This window comes from Pteropus vampyrus, unplaced genomic scaffold (genome assembly GCF_000151845.1).
Source record: "Pteropus vampyrus isolate Shadow unplaced genomic scaffold, Pvam_2.0 Scaffold58, whole genome shotgun sequence".
Classification (NCBI taxonomy): domain Eukaryota; kingdom Metazoa; phylum Chordata; class Mammalia; order Chiroptera; family Pteropodidae; genus Pteropus; species Pteropus vampyrus.
The window spans coordinates 1189422-1208553 of NW_011888839.1; the positions used below are offsets into that span (position 1 = coordinate 1189422).

General features: G+C 35.3%; 1 protein-coding gene across 5 annotated transcripts in view; it reads right to left on the reverse strand.

Annotated features, from left to right (window-relative positions):
- Positions 1-19112, reverse strand: part of QRSL1 (glutaminyl-tRNA synthase (glutamine-hydrolyzing)-like 1) — a 21689-nt gene extending 2577 nt beyond the window's left edge. Inside the window, exons 1-9 of one of the 5 annotated variants that reach the window (XM_023530922.1) lie at positions 15376-18732; positions 11840-11999; positions 11424-11522; positions 10292-10388; positions 7807-7986; positions 4651-4826; positions 4450-4562; positions 2811-3003; positions 2151-2268 (exon numbers count right to left, since the gene is read on the reverse strand). In XM_023530922.1, the coding sequence (XP_023386690.1) occupies positions 2151-2268; positions 2811-3003; positions 4450-4562; positions 4651-4826; positions 7807-7986; positions 10292-10388; positions 11424-11433 (887 nt within the window). In that variant the 5' untranslated portion in view covers positions 11434-11522; positions 11840-11999; positions 15376-18732. The other 4 variants (XM_011360700.2, XM_023530924.1, XM_023530923.1 and 1 more) reach the window with 4 other exon arrangements.
- Positions 19113-19132: the final 20 nt, after the last annotated feature.

The window sequence follows — 19132 nt, forward strand, 5'->3', positions numbered from 1 at the left end:
GCTTTGATGAAATAATTCTCATAGTTTCTGTGGAAATATAGATGATATTTTAAGGGCTTTTTGTTAGGACTTTGAAGTATTTCTCACACATAAGACTTGTTAAAGAATCACTGGATTCTTGGCCTTTGTGAGCAGGCACCACTGAGATTCTTACCACCACACAGAAATGAATTTTGTTCATTTGTGCTGTTATTTGATAATTTTGTACATCTGGAACTTAATCAGAATTCACTACGAGGTGCAATTCTGCACATATATTCACAAAATATTAAAACTTCCAGGGACACCATTAAACCAGAACAATCATTTTCAGGTGAGGAAAATCAAGTATAGCAATTAAATTTCCCAAACGTTACAAACTTTGGCAGTGGTAATGCAGGACTAGAACTAGGAGGCTCATTCCAATCCTCCATTATCATGTCTTATTTCATCTATAGTATAATGATAGTTAATTATTATAAGGATACTGAAGTTTTACAAAATTCTGACATGACATTAGAATTGGACACTAGGAAAAAGGCTCTGGAAACAGAAACTGGAGAAAGTATGCAGCGTTTGCAATTTTGTATTTTATGGATAGGCACAGCCCAGGAATGGAAATGTAAAATTAAAGAAAAGATACTTTACTGAAAAGATTAAGGAACTAGCCAGACATATAAGTCAATGGTGCAAAGAAAGGGAAAAATGCTCCTTAGATCCTCCTGAAACTAGTAATGAAGGGTGGCAAAAATACTAACTGTTCTAACTTAAGTTTCCTCACCTGTAAAAATGAATATAACAACTCCAATCTTACTGCAGACCAAATATAATGGGACAAAAATGTGAAATCTTTTTTACCCTAAAATAATGCTATAGAAATAGCAGATGTCCTTACTATCATTTGACCACAGGGTATACAGAGATGAATTCAGGCATCACCTATAATTTACAAAACAGTAACAGTTGATGGCCTAAATAATGTATTAACAGCATTCCCAGAACCTGAATTTTATAAAAGTGCAAATATTTCTGTTTTCCATGAAATTTCTTCCCACTTTAAATATGTTTAAAAAGTAGAACTTCTGCTTCCATCAGTGATGTAGTAATAGAGATGAGACATACCCTGCTATCTTAAACAACTGGAAAATGAGACAAAATAAAACCACCAATTTGACATTAGACAACAGGCATTCAGGAAAGGGAGCAATAAGTGAGGTCCTTTGATTTCCCACAGTAATGCCTAGAGGTAATTTGCAGGCCTCAGTCCAAAGAGGAGGAACCTAAACAGAATTCAGGAGTAGGGGGAAGGGGTTCTCAGTAAGTTAAAGAGACCACGATCTGAAGTTCTGGGAGGCAGACAGCCAGAATTTGCCAGAGCAGAGTAATGGATAGGAGAATGTAGCACAGAGAGCTCAAGGGATTGTTTGAGTGTGGTGAGAACATTTAAAATCTACTCCCTTAGCAACTTTCAAGTACGTAATACAGTATATGTTAACCATGTTGTGCATTACATCTCAGAACTTATTCATCTTATCACTTGAAGTCTGTATCCTTTGACCAATTATCTCCCCATATCCTCCAACCCCAGCTCCTAGCAACCACCATTCTACTCCCTGTTTCTATGATTCTGGTTTTTTAAAAAGATTTCACATGTAAGTGAGATCATATAGTTTTTATCTTTCTTTGACCTATTTCAGTTAGGATAATGCCTTCATAAGACGGCCAGTAAACTTACATTGAAGACAATCTAAGTGGGAGTCATAGTAATTTAGAATTATTTCCTGGAGCAAACAGGTATATAATGGAAGGCAAAACTATGTAAATTCACTAAATGTTTCAAGAGACACCAATGTAACTTCCCGCTTAAGGCTCTAACAGCAATAGGCCAATGTGGCAATAATAGTCAGGGGACATTTAATGGGGCCAAAATCCTTCAGGGCTTCCTACTTAGTATGTACTAATCATTTAGCTAGCACGTGAATGTGTTTTTGTTTTTGAATAACCAGGAACCAAAGGAACCATAAACAGGCCTTTAATTATGATTTCTAATTTAAATGATAAGGATTTTGCTTCTTTAGCAAAATATCTCAACTTGTAAGACTTGACAGACATACTACTACTTCACTCTTGAGTTTCAAGAATGGGGAAAATTCCTAAACTAATTATCTTACTCTTTTAATAAGAAAAAGTTTCCTGCGAGAATTCTTCCTTTCACCACATCATTAAACCCCTCTCGTCTGGTTGCAGCATACATGGCTTCAGTAGACACATCAATGTCACACCTATAACCTGAAAACAGAAAAAAAGGTACACATTACTTAAAAACAAAGTAAAACTTTGGTTGAAAAGCAGACCTAGAGTCACATTTGTGACCAATACTAAAATTTTGTGAGATTGCCCTTAATTGTTCCTCTTTTTCATCTGCTTTGTGATTGACTGACCAGTCAGGAAAAAAGGAGAGAGAAGAAAATAACTAAGAGGGAAACTTCATCTGTTCATTCTCTCATTAATTCATTCATTCATTCATTCAAATGTTTACTGAGCTCCTATCATGTGCTAAGCATTCCATTAGGTAGACGGAGAATACAAAATAAGATGCTGTTCCTTCAAATTATTCACTGTCCAGAGAGATGAACCGTTTTTACAGAGATATTTATGATGAATAGTGTAAGAATAATGTTAAAATAAGAAAGGTAAAAGGATTCACTGATTTACTTTTCTAAACCATTAATATGATCTTAGGTAATAATTTTGTCATTAATAACCTGAAAACAGAAACTTTCAAATCTTTGAGACAACTACTTTAAAAAGCCAAAACACAGTCATCTTACCATATTCCAGCCCGTCAAATCTTGCCATGTTCGAAGCCACTTCCGATGTACACAATACTTGGTAGCAGACAATTGAATAACTGGTGTGGGGCAGGGACACTTCAATTACTTTGGCCCCCCCGGACTCAAAGAGGTTAGCAGCTTTGAACCAAAGAGATTGTACTTCACTTGATAATTCTGGTACAAGATATTCCTTATTGGAAAAAGTTAAGATACAGAAATTACAATATCTGTACAGACACTTTTATAAAAATTTGTACTCTAAGACCTTTGGCAATATATTAGAAAATCTGATTAAATTGCTAGTAGGTAGTTAGAAAGTTTGAACTAATTTAAGAGTGTTTATGACATGACAAGTACCATATTAGCTATCATAAGCTGGATATAACAATATTAAAGACTGGTATTTAACAATCCCATGAGGTATTATCATCCTTAATTTTATTAATGAAAAAAGAGTAAAACTAGAGTAGTTAAGTAACTTTCCTAACGTTACATAGCAGGGAAGCAGAAGATCTAGAATTCCAAACTAGGTCTGTTTCTACAATTTGCACTCTCTAAATCCATAAAAGGCACAGCTCTTACCCTTAAGTGAAGATTTTAGAGTAAGTAGTTCTCTACAACAGTGGTCTTAATTGGAGGCAATTTTATCTTCTTCTCAACCAGAGGACATTTGGTAAAGCCTGCATACATTTTTGGTTATGGCATTGTGGTGGTGGTGGGGCGAGTGATGCTGCTAAATATCTTACAATATCAATCTCCCAGAATGAAAAGTTATCTAAAAAATTATCGCTAAGCTTAAATTTAAAAAATTTTGAAGGTCAGTAATTTAACATATTTACTTTCATGTATAAATTACTCAACTGCCACTATAATAAATGTAGTAGTAATACTAATAATGACAGTAATTATTTTAATATTTACTGAGCCTTTACTATGCAAGGTATGGTGCTGGGTTACATCCTTTACATCAGGGATCAGTAAACTATGACCAATCAGCCAGATATGACTTGCTAGCTATTTTAAAAAATAAACTTTATTAAAACACAGCCACACTCTTTCGTTTACATACAGTCTATGGCTAAGTTAAGTAGTTGTGATACAGACTGTATGGACCACAAAGCCTAAAATATTTACTAATTAACCCTTTACAGAAAAAGTTTATAGATCCCTGCTTAACATGATTATCTAATTATTTTTATTGAGGTATAACTGACATTCCACATTGTATTAGTTTCAGGTATATAATATAATTAAATATCTGTATGTATGAAGAAATGATCACCACAATAAGTCTAGTTAACATCTGTCACTATACCTAGAGGTTTTTTCCCCTGTGATGGGAACTTTTAAGATCTACTCTATTAGCAACTTTCAAATATGCAATACAGTATTATTAACTACAGTCACCATGCTTTACATTACATCCCCATGGTGATTATCTAATTCAAACCTCATCACTAAGATCAATATTGTTATTATCCCCATTTTACAGATAGGGAAATTGAGCTTAGAAGGATTAAGCCATGTGATCAGGTCACATAGCTAATAAAAGCGGCAGAGCAGGTCTGTTTCCCAAGTATGCACTCCATATTTGACTTGACAGTTTTTCTGTAAAGTAATGAAAGGAAAGAGTTACCTTTGGGATTCCTATACATAATTTGCTCAAATCTGTCAAATTGGGAAGCATAAATGGTTTAACAGGATCTTGTACTGAGGTAGAATCTTTGGGGTCATGCCCAGCCAGTATACCTGTAAGGAAAAATACTCTTGAGTGACAGACATATTGTTTTAGAGTGAAACTGTATTATTTTGAAACTATATGGAATCATATAAATACCCAACACAATTGCTGCATCATCCACACATCTGGTTAAGATTCCTGGCACATCCATTGAATTCACCAGGGGGATGAGACCATGACGAGAAACTAAGCCATAGCTTGGTTTTAAACCAACAACCCCACAGTTGGCAGCTGGATTTCTTGTCGATCCTCCTGTATCTGATCCTAAAGCCCTGGAATTTAAATGGAATTCTCTTTAGAGAAATAACATATTTCTAATTATATTTGGAATCTACCTTTCTAAATATATATATATATATACACACACACATATGTGTGTGTGTGTGTGTGTGTGTGTGTGTGTGTGTATATATAAAACTGTATTTTCCCCTGATTATACAAAAGTAAAACAAGCTTGTCTCAAAGAATTCTTAAAATACAGCAAAGGGTAAAAGGTGACGAAATATTCTACCATCCTGAGGCAAATACTTAACATTTGGAATACTAACTTCAAGTCTTTTTTAAAATGCATTTTTCTTTCATAGTTCAGGTCATTCTATATCTTAAGTTTCCATCTCTTTTTTGCTTATCATGAGCCTTTTATCATGTCATTAAAATTCAAAATATGTTCAATATTCTATCATATCAATTGGTAATTCCCAGTATTTTAAAGTCCATTTTCTTATCAATATACATATAATTCTTATATATTCTTTAATGGCAATTTTACAGTATGCTTTTACCAACTAAACACACCCCTCTCAGAAATTCAGGTACAGCCCTTCTGCTACTCCATTTAGAATCACATATAAAAATGTACTTCAATTGATTTAAACATTTATGTTGTTGCTATCTAGGATAACTACATGATAAATTACTTTGTAATAAACACCTTTAAATATAAGTCTTTGCTCATATATCTGATTATTTTTTAGGCTAGCTTCCAAGAAGTAGAGTTAATGGCCTAAGTGTCTGAACGTTATTATAAGTTCTTAATATATACTGTCAAATTACTCGTCAGAAAGGTTATGCCAATTTATAATCCCAATTGCAGTGAATCAGACTGTGTTTAATGTTTCATTATCATCACTAAGTACTAGCAGTTCTTAAAATATGGTTAATCTGATAACTAAAAAGCTTTGTTACTGTGCATTTTTAAATAACTTTTCATATTTATTTGTGTTTACATTACCCAATTATAAAGTGTCTGTTCATTTCTTTGCCCACTTATAGAGTATATGTTTTTCTTAGTTAAAAAAAAAACAAACAACTAACCTTGAAGACATTATGATAAGTGAAATAAGTCAGTCAAAAAAGCACTAATACTGATAATTTCACTTATATGAGATACTTAGAGTAGTCAAATTCATAGAGACAGAAAGTAGAATGGTTGCCAGGGACTGTGGGGACAGGCAAATGGGAAGCTGTTGTTTAATGAGTATGGAGTTTCAGTTTTGCAAATAAAACAAGTTCTTCTGGTTGCACAACAATGTGAATATATTTAATACTACTAAACCATACCCTTAAAAATGGTTATGATGATAAATCTTGTTATTTATATTTTACCACAATTAACAATTTTAAAAAATATTTCAGAAGAAAGGTTTTACTGATTAGAAAAGTGTACAGGCCTACTACAAAAATTAATTATATAATTATATGATAAACAAAGTGAAATTTCTCTTATAATTACTGTCCCTATAAAAATCCAGTTATCAATTTTGATATACATTCATCCAGATACTTCCATGCAACTAACATATATATGTATGTAATTATCACTTTTAACAAAAATAAGATCATACTATACATACTACTTTGCAACTTGTTTTCCACTTAACAGTGTATCTTGGATATTTTTCCATGTGCACAGTATTTCAAGAATCTTCCTGTTTTTAAAACTCTTATAAAAGAAATGAACCAAAAGGGGAGAAATCAAAGCAGAACACTTGATGGTTTGGGACCCATTCAATCTGGAGTTACTCTGGGCCTGTGCTTCTCTTGACAACATCCAGAGCGAAACTGAATAAGGCTCCTACCAGTCACATGGCCCTTGCAGTCTATGGAAAATGCAAATTGGATTGCCTTTCTTACCAAGTTCATTTGAGCCACGAAATCAGACTGATGCTTTCACAATTTCTAAAAGGATACATTTTCTTATTAGGATTCACTGATGGCTGTGTAAAAGTAAAACTTACATTTCCATCGGAATTATGTGTCAAAATGCCATCTTCTCAAAGCACATTCAGAAAGATGAACACTAAGTGGGGTGATGAGGATAGAAAAAAAAGCACCTAATTTTGCAGTCCTAACTTGTCAGAACTCTCATTAATATTAATACAGTACTATAAAATTTCACAGAGATAAAATGACATGGTCTTACTTGTTAAGATTTCAGGGAAACTAAAAAAAAAAAAATCTGTAGAATCTAAATCTCCATAGCTCTAAAAAATGTAAATAATTTATTGCTTGCAGTGACTGTGAAAGAACTTAGTTTCAGTGGCTAATTAAGAGAGATAAACATAACAACAGCAATATTTATTTACAAATCGGACTCAAGACATAAAGCATGATTGATGCTTTCCAAATACAAAGTATGACAGTTGAACAAATCAGCTCCCTACAAACTTGAAAAACCTTTACTTACTGATATACATTTTTAGTTGCAGATTGATAAAAACACGATTATAAGTATCCTATTGATACATATTGGGAACATTTTTTTCATTCCTTTCCTTCTTTTTTTTTTTTTCAAAAGTTAGATTTAGCCTAAGGATAAACTATAGCTAACAATTTAGTAAAGCAGCACTCAGCTAAAGCCATGGTATATTAGTCCTTAAATATTTGTACAATCAGTAAGCAGACACCTAAACCCAATAAACTATTTAAAAAATGAAATCCAATGAAGTTCATTTATGCTAACTGGTTTATTCTGCAAGATTAATAAAGTCATGTTTTTAAGAGAACCAGATACCACAGAGGAAGAGCTTAAACGTTATCTTAAAGTTAAATGTATAAAATACACCATACGTGTCTTGTATAAGTGAATACATTTATAAGATATAATTTTGATATACCATTGAGCATAAATAGCTCACTAAAAAGAAATAAAAATACCATGGTATGAACTTCTCTATTGTTGGATTTTGCCTATGGCTTATGATTATTTTTACTGGGCTGGATTTTAAAGTACAGATGGAAAAAGCATCTTACGCAAAGCATGTGAACGCTGATACAGCTGCTGCACTCCCTCCTGAGCTTCCTCCAGTTATAAGCCAATTTGAATCCTCATTCTCACCATGGGGCTTCTTCTGCTTTCTCTTTTCTCTATATTGTTTTGAATAATTCCAGGGGTTTTTAACTGGTCCGAATACACCATCTGTGCTTCCACTTCTAAGATGAAGAAGTAAAGCAAGATACTTAATAAAACTTTCATTTTATGTGAAATTTTCATCTCTTGATTATTATTTGCTTCCGACACTGTATAACCCACTGTAAGTTGAATTGACGAAGGTAGGAAGCCTGATTAGATGTAGCTTTCTTTAATTAGATGGTTGAGGAGGAAGAAGATGAGAAGAGCATTTGTGGTAGAAAGTGGAGAAAGCTAGTCTGCTAAGAAAGGCTTTTATCCCAACTGATCATCTAATTCAGCTTAAGATGATTTCCCTTGTAAATTAAAGCCTTCCAGTTGAAAAGTGTCATAAACATTCAGTCATCAAGAAGTTTTTTGAAGGAATGCCTCTTTTAATCAGAAGTTTTAAGAAAAGCATTGTATGTGTAATGCTAATAACATTTTTAAAATTTTGAAATAATTTCAATCTTACAGATAAATTACAAAAATAAAAATAGTGCGAAAAGTACTTTACACCCTTTATCCAGATTCACCTATTAACATTTTACCTCATAAATTTTATCATTGTGTGGTGTGTGTGTGTCTGTACACATATATATTTTTTTTCTGAACCATTTAAGGGTAAATTATATTGTTATGGCCTTTTACCCCTAACTACTTTAGTATGTATCCAGTATGTATTTCCTAAGACTAAGGGTATTCTCTTATACAGTCATAGTATAATTATCAATCTCAGTAAATTTAACATCAATATTTTAATATACTGTATGTAATCTAATTTTTTCAGCTGATCTAATGTCCTTTATAGCATTTACACTCTCTCAGTACAGGATCAAGTCTAGAGTCAGGTATTACATTTATTTATGGTTGTCTCTTTAGCCTCTTTTTTTTACTTTTAATCATTCACCAGCCAACAGACATTGAGTTACTTTCAGTTTTTGGCAATCTGAATAAAGCCACAATAAATATTGTACTGAAAGGCTCTAGCCAGTGCTTTTGTATAAACATTTAAGTCTTCATCTCTTGGGTAAATACTTAGGACTGAGATTGTTGGATGACATGGTAAGTGATGTTTAACTTTATAAAAACTGCCAAACTATTTTCCAAAGTGGCCACACCATTTTGCATTCTCTCCTGGCATTGTATGAGATATCCAATTGCTCTGAATTCTCGTCAGCATTTGGTATTGTCATTTTTAAGCCATTCTAATAGGTTTAGAAGTATCTTGTTGTGGTTTTAATATGCATTTCCCCAATGACTAATCATGTTAAGCATTTTTTATGTGTTTATGTGCCAACTGTGTATTTTCTTTAATAAAATGTCTGCTTACATCTTTTACCCATTTTTTAAAAAAATGAGTAGTTTTCTTATCGAGTTGGGAAAGAGTCTATATATACTGGATACCAGTTCTTTCTCAGACACATGTTTTGCAAATATTTTCTCTCAGTCTATAGCTTGTTTTTCGTTTTTTAATAGTGTAAAGTACAGAAATTCTTAATTTTAATGAGGTCCAATCTATTAATTTTTTATTTTATGGACTGTACTTTATATGTCCTAAGAAATCTTTGGTTAACTCAAGGTTGTAAAGATTTTCTTCTACATTTTCTTCTGTAAGTTTTAAGTTTTACATTCTGTGGCCTCTTTTAATCTGGAACATTTTCACAGCTTTTCTTTCTTTTTTTTTTTTGATATTGAAAATTTAATAGACTGCTCATTTCAGATTTGTCTTTTGTTTCTTTATTATTAGCTTCAGGTGACACATCCTCAGCTGTAATACTGCAGAGACAATGGTGTGTTCCTCTTCAGGAATCACATCTGGCAGTACACGATGTCTACTCCACCCTCACTAGTGATGTTCATTTTGATCAGCTGTTCAAAGTACTGTCCTAATAACTTATGTTTGAGTTTACTCCCACGGACTAATCTGTTCAATATATATTAACTAAGTGCCAACAGAATAAAAAGACAAGCCAGAGCTTTGGAGAAAATATCTGCAAATCACCTGAGTGAGAATGGACTTGATTCCAGAATATATGAAAGAACTCTTACAACTCGATAAGAAGACAAATGACCCAATAAAGAAAAAGGTTGGGGAGCAAAAGATTTAAATAGATTCTTCACTAAAGAAGATATATGGTGGCAAAGCAAACATATGATGTTTAACATTGTTAATCATCAGGAAAATGCAAACTAATACCAAAATGAGATATGATCATATACCTATTAGACAACAGAACATAATCTCACCTAGAAACCGAAAAAATCACCTCACTATTTTTAGGTATCTGCATTTAATGAAATTAAAGATAGATGGAAGAAATACAAGAAAAGAACATTTTTACTTACCCCATAGCAAACTCATCTAAGTTTGTTTTTCCTATGAGTAGAGCTCCCTGATCCAACAATTTCTGAACTACTGTAGCATTATAAGGTGGAACATAACCTGAAAAAAGTTCAGTTATTTTTATTATAGGAGAGAAAACAGTGAACATGTAAATCATATTCAAGAAACAAGATTTTAAACTGCAATTAAGCAATTTGTATTGACATGTGTTAATCATTTCTCATTTGATTAGTGGGTTGTACTTTTTCCCGTTACTTTTTTCCACTGCTAACTGCTATGTTTTCCAAAGACAGTCTATATATTCACTATTTTTATAATCTAAAAACACTGACTTTGTTAGTACTACAAAATTTTGAATGACAGTCAGAGATGTATCCCATTCATTTGAAACGAATCACAAATCATATTTTTACTCATTATAATTGGCTTTCTTCTCAGATGATGCTATATCACAGTGATTTTCATCCCTTTCCAATCAGAAGTAGATTTTTATTGTCAATTAAAATTTTTTCTATCTAGTATATATTCCAAAACAATTAACAATAGTCTACCTATCAGGGAAACCTGTGCTGCATATCTCAGAATATTACTTTTAGTGTGTAGTACTCTGAATAACCTATTTCCACTTCATTTTCCTCCTAGGATCCAAACATCTTAATAAACATAATTCTCTTTTGACCCACTAAACTGTAAAGAATAAAACTAAGCATTACTATACTCAGCATAGTGATATAAGAGGTAGAGGAGTTGAGAAATGAAAACTAACAAGACAGTAGATGCTAATGAATCCTCACACTATCCTCAAGAGAGGGGTGATGACAGCCACTTCATAATTACTCCCATTATCAATGGGAGTAAGAGTCACTTAGTGTGTCTGCGGTGATCAGTTATTAAGTCTTCCTAAGATTACTAAAACTTCCTAAATAGGATTCATCCATTAAGCTGGACTAACTCTAAAGAATAATTTTGCATTCTGAAAGAGCAAATAGTAAAAAGGAAATATTACATCCTAAGTATTTCCTTTACAGATATCAATCTGAGAATATCTTGGTGCTTTAGTATCTTATCTTTAACTTAAAGTGAAAAATGCTCATTTTTATAAAACTATTAATGCTCTTATCAGTCACTCTTTACCTTTCAGCATGTTTGATGCACATGTTGTCTCAATGCCTGATGTACTAAAGTTGTCTTTTATCGCAACAGGAATTCCATCTAAATCCCCAAGTGAGTGACCTGCGATAAAAAGCCAAAAGAATAGAAGATATATCTAGTTCAAAATAAAAAGACACATTAATATTAGTTATAATACCTACTAGTTTTTTGTAAAGATACTTCTTCAGAAATCAAATTTACATTAGAAAGTAATATAGTTGGACATTATAAAGTATCATATATCCAATCACCTTATTTTTATTATACCTCATAGCAAGTTCTTTAAATAAGGGAATGTTTTATATTGAAAGATTAATTACCAAATGGAGACTACTACATTCAATTAAGCTCTCTATCTCTAGGGATATAACAATTAAGCATAATTCAAAGTAATTTACCTTTCTTATATCTTTTCTCTGATTCTTCAGCTTGCTTTAAGGCCACCTCTTCTGATACAGTAATGTACGCATTTAGAAACTTGGTCTTCTTGATAAGGGAGAGACATTTTTGACAGAGCTCGGTTGGAGTAATTTGGCCTTGTTTCAGTGCCGCAGAAACCTATATACAATTCAAAAACTCTTTGCTGAGTCTGCAGAAGTTTCAAATTTTATGCTGAGGTCGGCAGATGGAGTGGTTAAGTACAAAATTTTGAAGTAAGGCTTGGATTTAAAAACCAAGAGAACCTATCAACTCCACACTTAGTGTAGTGAACAAGGGAGCACCACATTGATCAGCTTGAAGATGGGTTGAAGGACACCACATTCATAGCCTTAGCTAAGTAACTTTTTTTCTAAGTCAGCCCTGAACAAACAAGAGCTGTGATTTAGGTCAGCCACTCTGTCTATGAAAAGTAGAGGCCCAGCATAGGTGAAGCATTGGTCAGGGTAGATTGTGTACATAGAGTAGCTTAGTCCATAGTGAAAAAAAAAAAAGAGAAATGAACTAGATAAGGCATTATGGGACTTTATAGCTCTAAATAAATGACCTTTATTAAATAGACCTTTATATCTATTATAGAATTTAAGCAAAAACCATTATGAATTGAGAAATGCTTATAAAATACAGGTTCAAAAACAAACTAAAAACATACTTTTCTGAAATCCTATCTTTGCTGCATTAGGAAGGCTAGTAAAGAAAGCATTAAAATAGACTGCAGGACAAGTGATCAGAACCTGTAAATCACTAGTAAGTGAAGCCTGAAGTAAAGTGATAATACTTCCTACAGGAAGTAATAACTACTTACTTATCAGACAAAAGGAATGAATAACAAGAAGTCAAAGATAATACCAAATCTTTGGAGATAATATGAAAAGAGAGTTGGATAAGATGGGAGCTCAGAAACAAGGGTGTGGGGGAAGAAGCAATATTTATTAATTACCAAGAGCCAAGTACTGTTGTTGGCTTTATATGCATTATTACTTCATTTAACCCTTTAAACAACCACAGAAGTTAGGTACTGTTAACATCATTTTAGAGATGAAGAAACTGAAGAGAGGTTAAGTGATTTGTCCAAAGTCACACAAATAATAAAGGGTAGAGGTAACTTCTTAAAATGTTCCTTCGCCATTTCTCTCTGCCCTAGTGGAAACTCAGTTTGTCCTCTAAGCTGAATGTATTTTCATATGTCCTATATACATCAAGCAACAGTTTACATTTCAAGGAAAATCTGCAAATGATCTGCTGTTAGCTGTTGAATAAATCATCATAGCAGTGGTATTCTTAGGGCCGAGGGTTTTAAATGAGAAAAGCTGTGGGAACAGGCCATTGAGAAGACCCCTGATGCTGATGGACAAGAGGCGGAAAGAACTGGCACGGGGAGGCTGGGGGAGTGATGATGGGGAGGGGCAGCTGGGTGTGCCTTAAAAGAGGTAAACAAGAAGAGATACTTTTGTTCAACAGTTTGTATGAAATCCTCTTTAGAAGAAAGGATCTGAAGAGAAATAAAAGATAGCAGTGTATCATAACATTGTAAATATGGAGTGAGAAGAAAGAAGACAGTGGTAGGCTGGGTGCAAGAGTCAGAACTAGCAAAAACCGAAAGCTAGAGAGACAGAGAGGTATCCCATGGCACAGTTGCAAAAAATAAGAAAATTATGTCTGCCACTTTCCTTCTTTGCCTCAAGTCCCCTAATGCCCACTATCCTCGAGCTGCTTTCTGACTTGCCAAGTGGTATGAGAATAAGAGGTAAGGAGTTATAGTTGTGGTTACAAGAGCAAGAAATGAGAGTGCTTAGAAGCACTCATTTTAAATGGTGCTGATCTTCATTAGGACCATTTTTAGGAAATCGAGGTTTGAGAAAATCAGTAAGGGAATTGAAGAAGAGAAATGAAAACAAAGATGCTAATTAGCTAGAATGGACTGAGCATAAGGAGTATGAGATATAAACAGTATAGCTCTCTGGGACAAAACTAAAAGTGTCATATCTGAATATAAGATGAAATCAAACTTTTAACGAAAGTTTTTGTTAAAAAACAAATTCTCTCTCCCTGGCATGTCTTTTCTCTAATAGAAACTAGGCTTTTCCATGAGGCCATCACTTCTTCTCCAGCTTTCTCAAGGGATGGCCGTTTTAGCTCCTATCTACCACGTACCATAGAGGCCAGTGGGGAAGGGGAGAATGTGCAGGCAGGGGTCCTCCTCATTTCTCGAGGCCCTTCTCTTTCCTCTTCTTTCAAAAACTCCAACTCATCTGAAGCACAGGCACTTGAAGGACATTATACTACTCTCCCTAGTGTGTTAATCTAGTTTCCTTGTACTCCTTGCCATTCATTGAAGATTTTAGCAGCTAGCTCACTATAATCTTCTTTAAAATGGCTCCTGTTGACTTTAAACTTCAAGTCACATGCACTGACACCTGGCCTTTCAGTTTCCGACCTCACTTCACACAAACGTCTCCTTCACTTCACCCCAGCTGCCAACTAACATGGTCATAGCCCAGACTACGTCATCATCATTATCTGTCTGTATAACCTCTCAATATTCAATTCTAGTTATTCCACATCTCCTGACCCCTAAGTTTATTCTACTACCCACAAAATGGGAACCTCAGTCCTATAACCATAAGGAAATAGATTCTGCCAACAACCACTGGGGCTGAAAGAGGATCCTGAGGCTTCAGATGAAACTGCAACCCTGGCTGACATTTTGATTTCAGCCTTGTAAGACTCTTGAGCAGAGACTCCAGCTACTCTATTCCTGGACTCCTGACCTACAAAACTGCAAGGTGATAAAACTATGTTTTTTTTTTTAAAGATTGTGTTCTTTTAAGCCAAAAAGTTTATACTAATTTGTTATGCAGCAACAGAAAAGTAACATATCTTCTTGGAAAAATTAAGGAGACTTCCTCAGGAACCACTTTTCTTAGAAACCAGGGGAAGAGAAAATTGTAAATACATATAATCTAGTAATTTTGTCTCTGTAATAAAATTAGTGTTAATAATAGCACTTAGTTCTGGGCATTATCCTAGATACGTTATATTTCAATTAATCTTTACATCTACACTAAAGGGCTATTATTTCCATCTTACAGATAAATGACTGAAGTTTCTGCTTGAAATCACACAGCAAGAAAGTAGCAGAGCTGAGATTTAGCCGAGGCCCGATCTTCCTTCCAAAGCACGTGCTCTGGACCACCGGACTCAACTACTTCTTTATGCAAGATGTCATAGCATTTACTGCTCTGTAACAAAGTGGAGAATATTTTCTTAACTTTTCAGAGAGCATCTAAGATTCACTTAAGAAAAGAACTGTTTTTAAATAAAAATGTCTTGATAAATGCTGCAAGTATAGGAGAGCCCTTGAGGACTGAGTGTCCAGTTGACTGGTACCATCTTTAACACACTCACTTAACATTCATGCTGTTGTCTCCACTGGTCCAAGAAATAGCATGTCAAGATCACCAGCAACCTCCACATTCCTAAATCTAGTACTCACCGCTCAGTATAGCAGCATTCATCATGAGATCACGTCCTCCTTGAAGCGCCTCTTCACTTCTATTTCAGGACACTAAGCCTTCCTTGTTTTCTCCTTGCCTTACTGGATATTCCTTCAAGTCTCCTTTGCTGGTTCTGTTCCTTATTGCTGACCTCTTAATGTTGGAAAGTTTTAGGCCTTCTGTTCTCACACTCGACTTCCTAAGTGATCTCATCTGGCCATATAGCTTTAATTATCTTCTATACTGTCACTATAGCTTCATACCTAGTCTTTTTCTTGATCTCCACACTCCTACAAACAACTGCTTTATTGACATCCTCACTTGGATACCTAGGAAGCATCTCAACAATACCATACCCAGAATAGAAATTTTGATAACCTTCTCATCACAAATATGCTCCCTTTAGTCTTTCCCAGCTTGATAAATGTTACTATTTCCTCAATTGCTCAGGACAAAAACCTAAGCATCCTCCTTGATTCTTTTTCCCTTAAACTCTGTATCCAATCCATTGGCAAGCCCTAACTTAAAATACAATACCCACTTTGCATTACTTCTACTCCCATCACCTTATTTATTCTACCATCATCTCTTGTCAATGTAACAGCCTTCTGATATATCTTCCTACTTCCTCACTTTCCTTTAGACCAGTGGTCCCCAACCTTTTTGACACCAAGACCAGAGCTCCCATGAGAATCTAATGCCTGATGCTCTGAGGTGGAGCTGAGGTGGTGATGCTAGTGCTGGGGAGTAGCTGCAAATACAGATGAAGCTTCGCTTGGTGGCCTGACTCTCACCTTCTGTTGTGCAGCCCGGTTTCTAACAGGCCACAGATCGGTACCAGTCTGCGTCCAGGGGGTTGGGGATCACTGCTTTAAACTATAATCTTTAAGAGTAGCCTGAAGGAGCTTTTAAAATTTTAAATCAGGTCATGTCCACAGAATGACAACTTTTCATGGGCTTCCCATTACACTTAGAATAAAATCCACACTTCTTAACTGTGGCATAAAAGGTTTTCCATGACCTGACTCCTGCTTATTTCTCTGACCTCATCTCTCACTACTCTCCTCCCCATTCACTTCTCTCTGGGCATGCTGGCTTCCTTGCTATTCCTTGAACATGTCAAGCCTGCCCTTGCTTCAGTCTTTGCACTTATTGTTCTCTCTGCCTGAAACACTCTTCTCCTAGATCTTCCCTTTCTTCTCCCAGGGCTCACCTTTCACACTCTTCGGGTCTCTATTAAATCAAACCCAGCAATCAGAGGAACCTTCTCTGACCACTCTATCTAAAACATCCAGCATCCCCAATCTATAGCCTGCTTAATTTTTCTTCGTAGCACTTACTACTATATAAAATTATATAATTTGCTTTAAGAAAACTTATTTAATGCTTGTCTCCCCACAAAACTACAGGTTTCATGAGGGCAGGCTTCAATGCTAATCCCCAGTGTCTGGAACAAAGAGGTGCTCAATAAATGTTAGCTGAATGAATAACTGAGTTGTTTAAAATTTGGAATCGATTTTCCCATAGAACAATAATTAAATGTTCTTAGGCTAGACCCCCAAGAAGCCTATTGGGTATATAATTAAACTTTAGGATTAATAATATTAGCCTGGCACCCGGCTCTTAGACACACTGGGATCATCCCACAAAAAAGGAAAGTAAAAGACTTCCCTTTTCCTGAACATACCTGGGTAAAATTTACAAATGAGTTTTACCTTTTATTTGGCACTTTACCTCCTTTTAGTGCTTCCTCCCAGGGCTTCTCTGTTGCCCTAAGCCTCAACTTAGGTCCCCCAAATTGCCTCAAAACTCCATAGTTTCCAGCCTTTCTTAATCTGGTCCTCAGCAAATTTTCCCTTTCTTCAATTACCTCTTCAATTAAGGGTGTGATGAATGAGAGAAAACAACTGAACTATTATAATTTACAACAATAGATGAACAAGTCATTTAAACTTTCTAGGCATCTTTACATAATTAAAATAGAATGTGTACTAAATTAATCTCCGATAAAATTTGGGGCAATAGTACAATGATGGGGAAAAAATATAAAGTGGACAGAAGATAATATTTTGCCTTGGGAAAATAACCACCAAATAATGTTTTGCACACAGTAGGTATCAAATATTTGTTAAAGGTGCGATTAAGTGAAAATAACAATGCAAAGTCAACCTCCTGTCTACTCTTAGATCAGTTCCCCTAAATGTGTGTTTTTTTTTTTTTTTTTTTACCCCCTTGAGGTAACAGTCATTCAGGAAGGGGTGGCACTGAAGGGGAAAAGGGCAGAAAAAGAAAATACCATATTTTTTAGGTTGTATTTCATTTTAAAATAAGTTTTTGATTTTTTTAAAGAATAGGATTCTTTACTGACATTATAGGCCAGATGCAATTTAAGATGGTAAAAAAAATAATTATTTTGGGGAATAATTATTTATTATTTAAGGCCTTTGGCTTAAAAAGTTCTCATTATAATTTATAGCTTTCTAAAAGGCTGCCAGCTGGCAAAGAAAAAAAAAATAGACTTTCCAGGTGAAGACAGAAGGCAGGGTAAGTCCTCAACCCCTACTTATCAGCAGAATCATCTGGAGCCCTGGTTAAACCATATACTATAGGCCTCACACACAGATCTGCTCCGTGAGACACAGCTGTAGTTTTAACAAGGGCCCAAAGTGATTCTGAGAGCAGTGGGCCTGCAGACAGTTAAAAAGGTTCAGCGATCTAGGACAGGAAGCAAGGATACCTGAATTAAAGCTCTAATAGAAGGCTCAAGCAAGAGAACAGATTCCAGACGTAATTTCATGACAGAATTAACAGGGTTAGTGATTTATTGGATAGGATAGGTGAGGAAGAATCTAAGGGCAACGAGGATAACAGTTGTTCCATTATTATGAAGAGACTTAAGAATTCAGAAATCAGGTTTTGGTTTGTTTTTTAAGATGTAGGTTGAGAGTTAAGAGGTGCTCCTGTTACAATGATGAAGTTAACTTTGGTTAAATTGAGTTTGAGGTGCTTATGGGACATTTGGAAGAGATGCCCAGACGACATTCACAAATATAGCCTAGAGTTAAAAAATAATGTCCAAGAAACAGAGACAAGGGTAAAGAAATCATCGGTATCAGTGGTAGCTGAAGCTTAGAGAATGAACATTATCAATAGGGAAAAAAAAGCCAAATGTCATTACTTTGGCTATTGCAAGGGACAGAGTTGCTGGGGTCTTTAGAATTGCATCAGATGAATGTTGGGAAACTGAAAGGGACCAGCAAAACCCCTCTTTTCCGGCAGAAGCCCACTTTAAGAGACCACTGGGGCCTGACCCTGCCTGAGCAAACGTCTAATTGAGAAGCCGGTGTACACTTCCAACTCACAGCTCCACGATGCAGAAGTCTCCCCTGCTGAGGTCCTAACTCGAGAACCAGGATGGAGAGTACGACCTAGGCAACCAAAAGTCCTAATTCCCCACCCAATTCCAGGGAAGGAGGCGGCGAAGCTGACTGCGATGTGTGCTCAGGCCTGGGGACTCCTTGTTCACGGACTCCGCGAATCTTTCGTCCTCCCTGGGCCCTCAGCAGCCAATTCCACTCACTTCTCGGAGGGTCCGGCCCAGCATGATCCTGGTGTCCAGGCTGCCACCACAGGGGCCAGGTGACAGGGAGGAAAAGGAAAGGTCAACAGCCGCTACCGGTATTACATGGGCGCAGCCATCTTTGGTCGTCTCTGAACCTTTCAGCACTGAGTACTTAGATTGGTTGAACTGCAGTC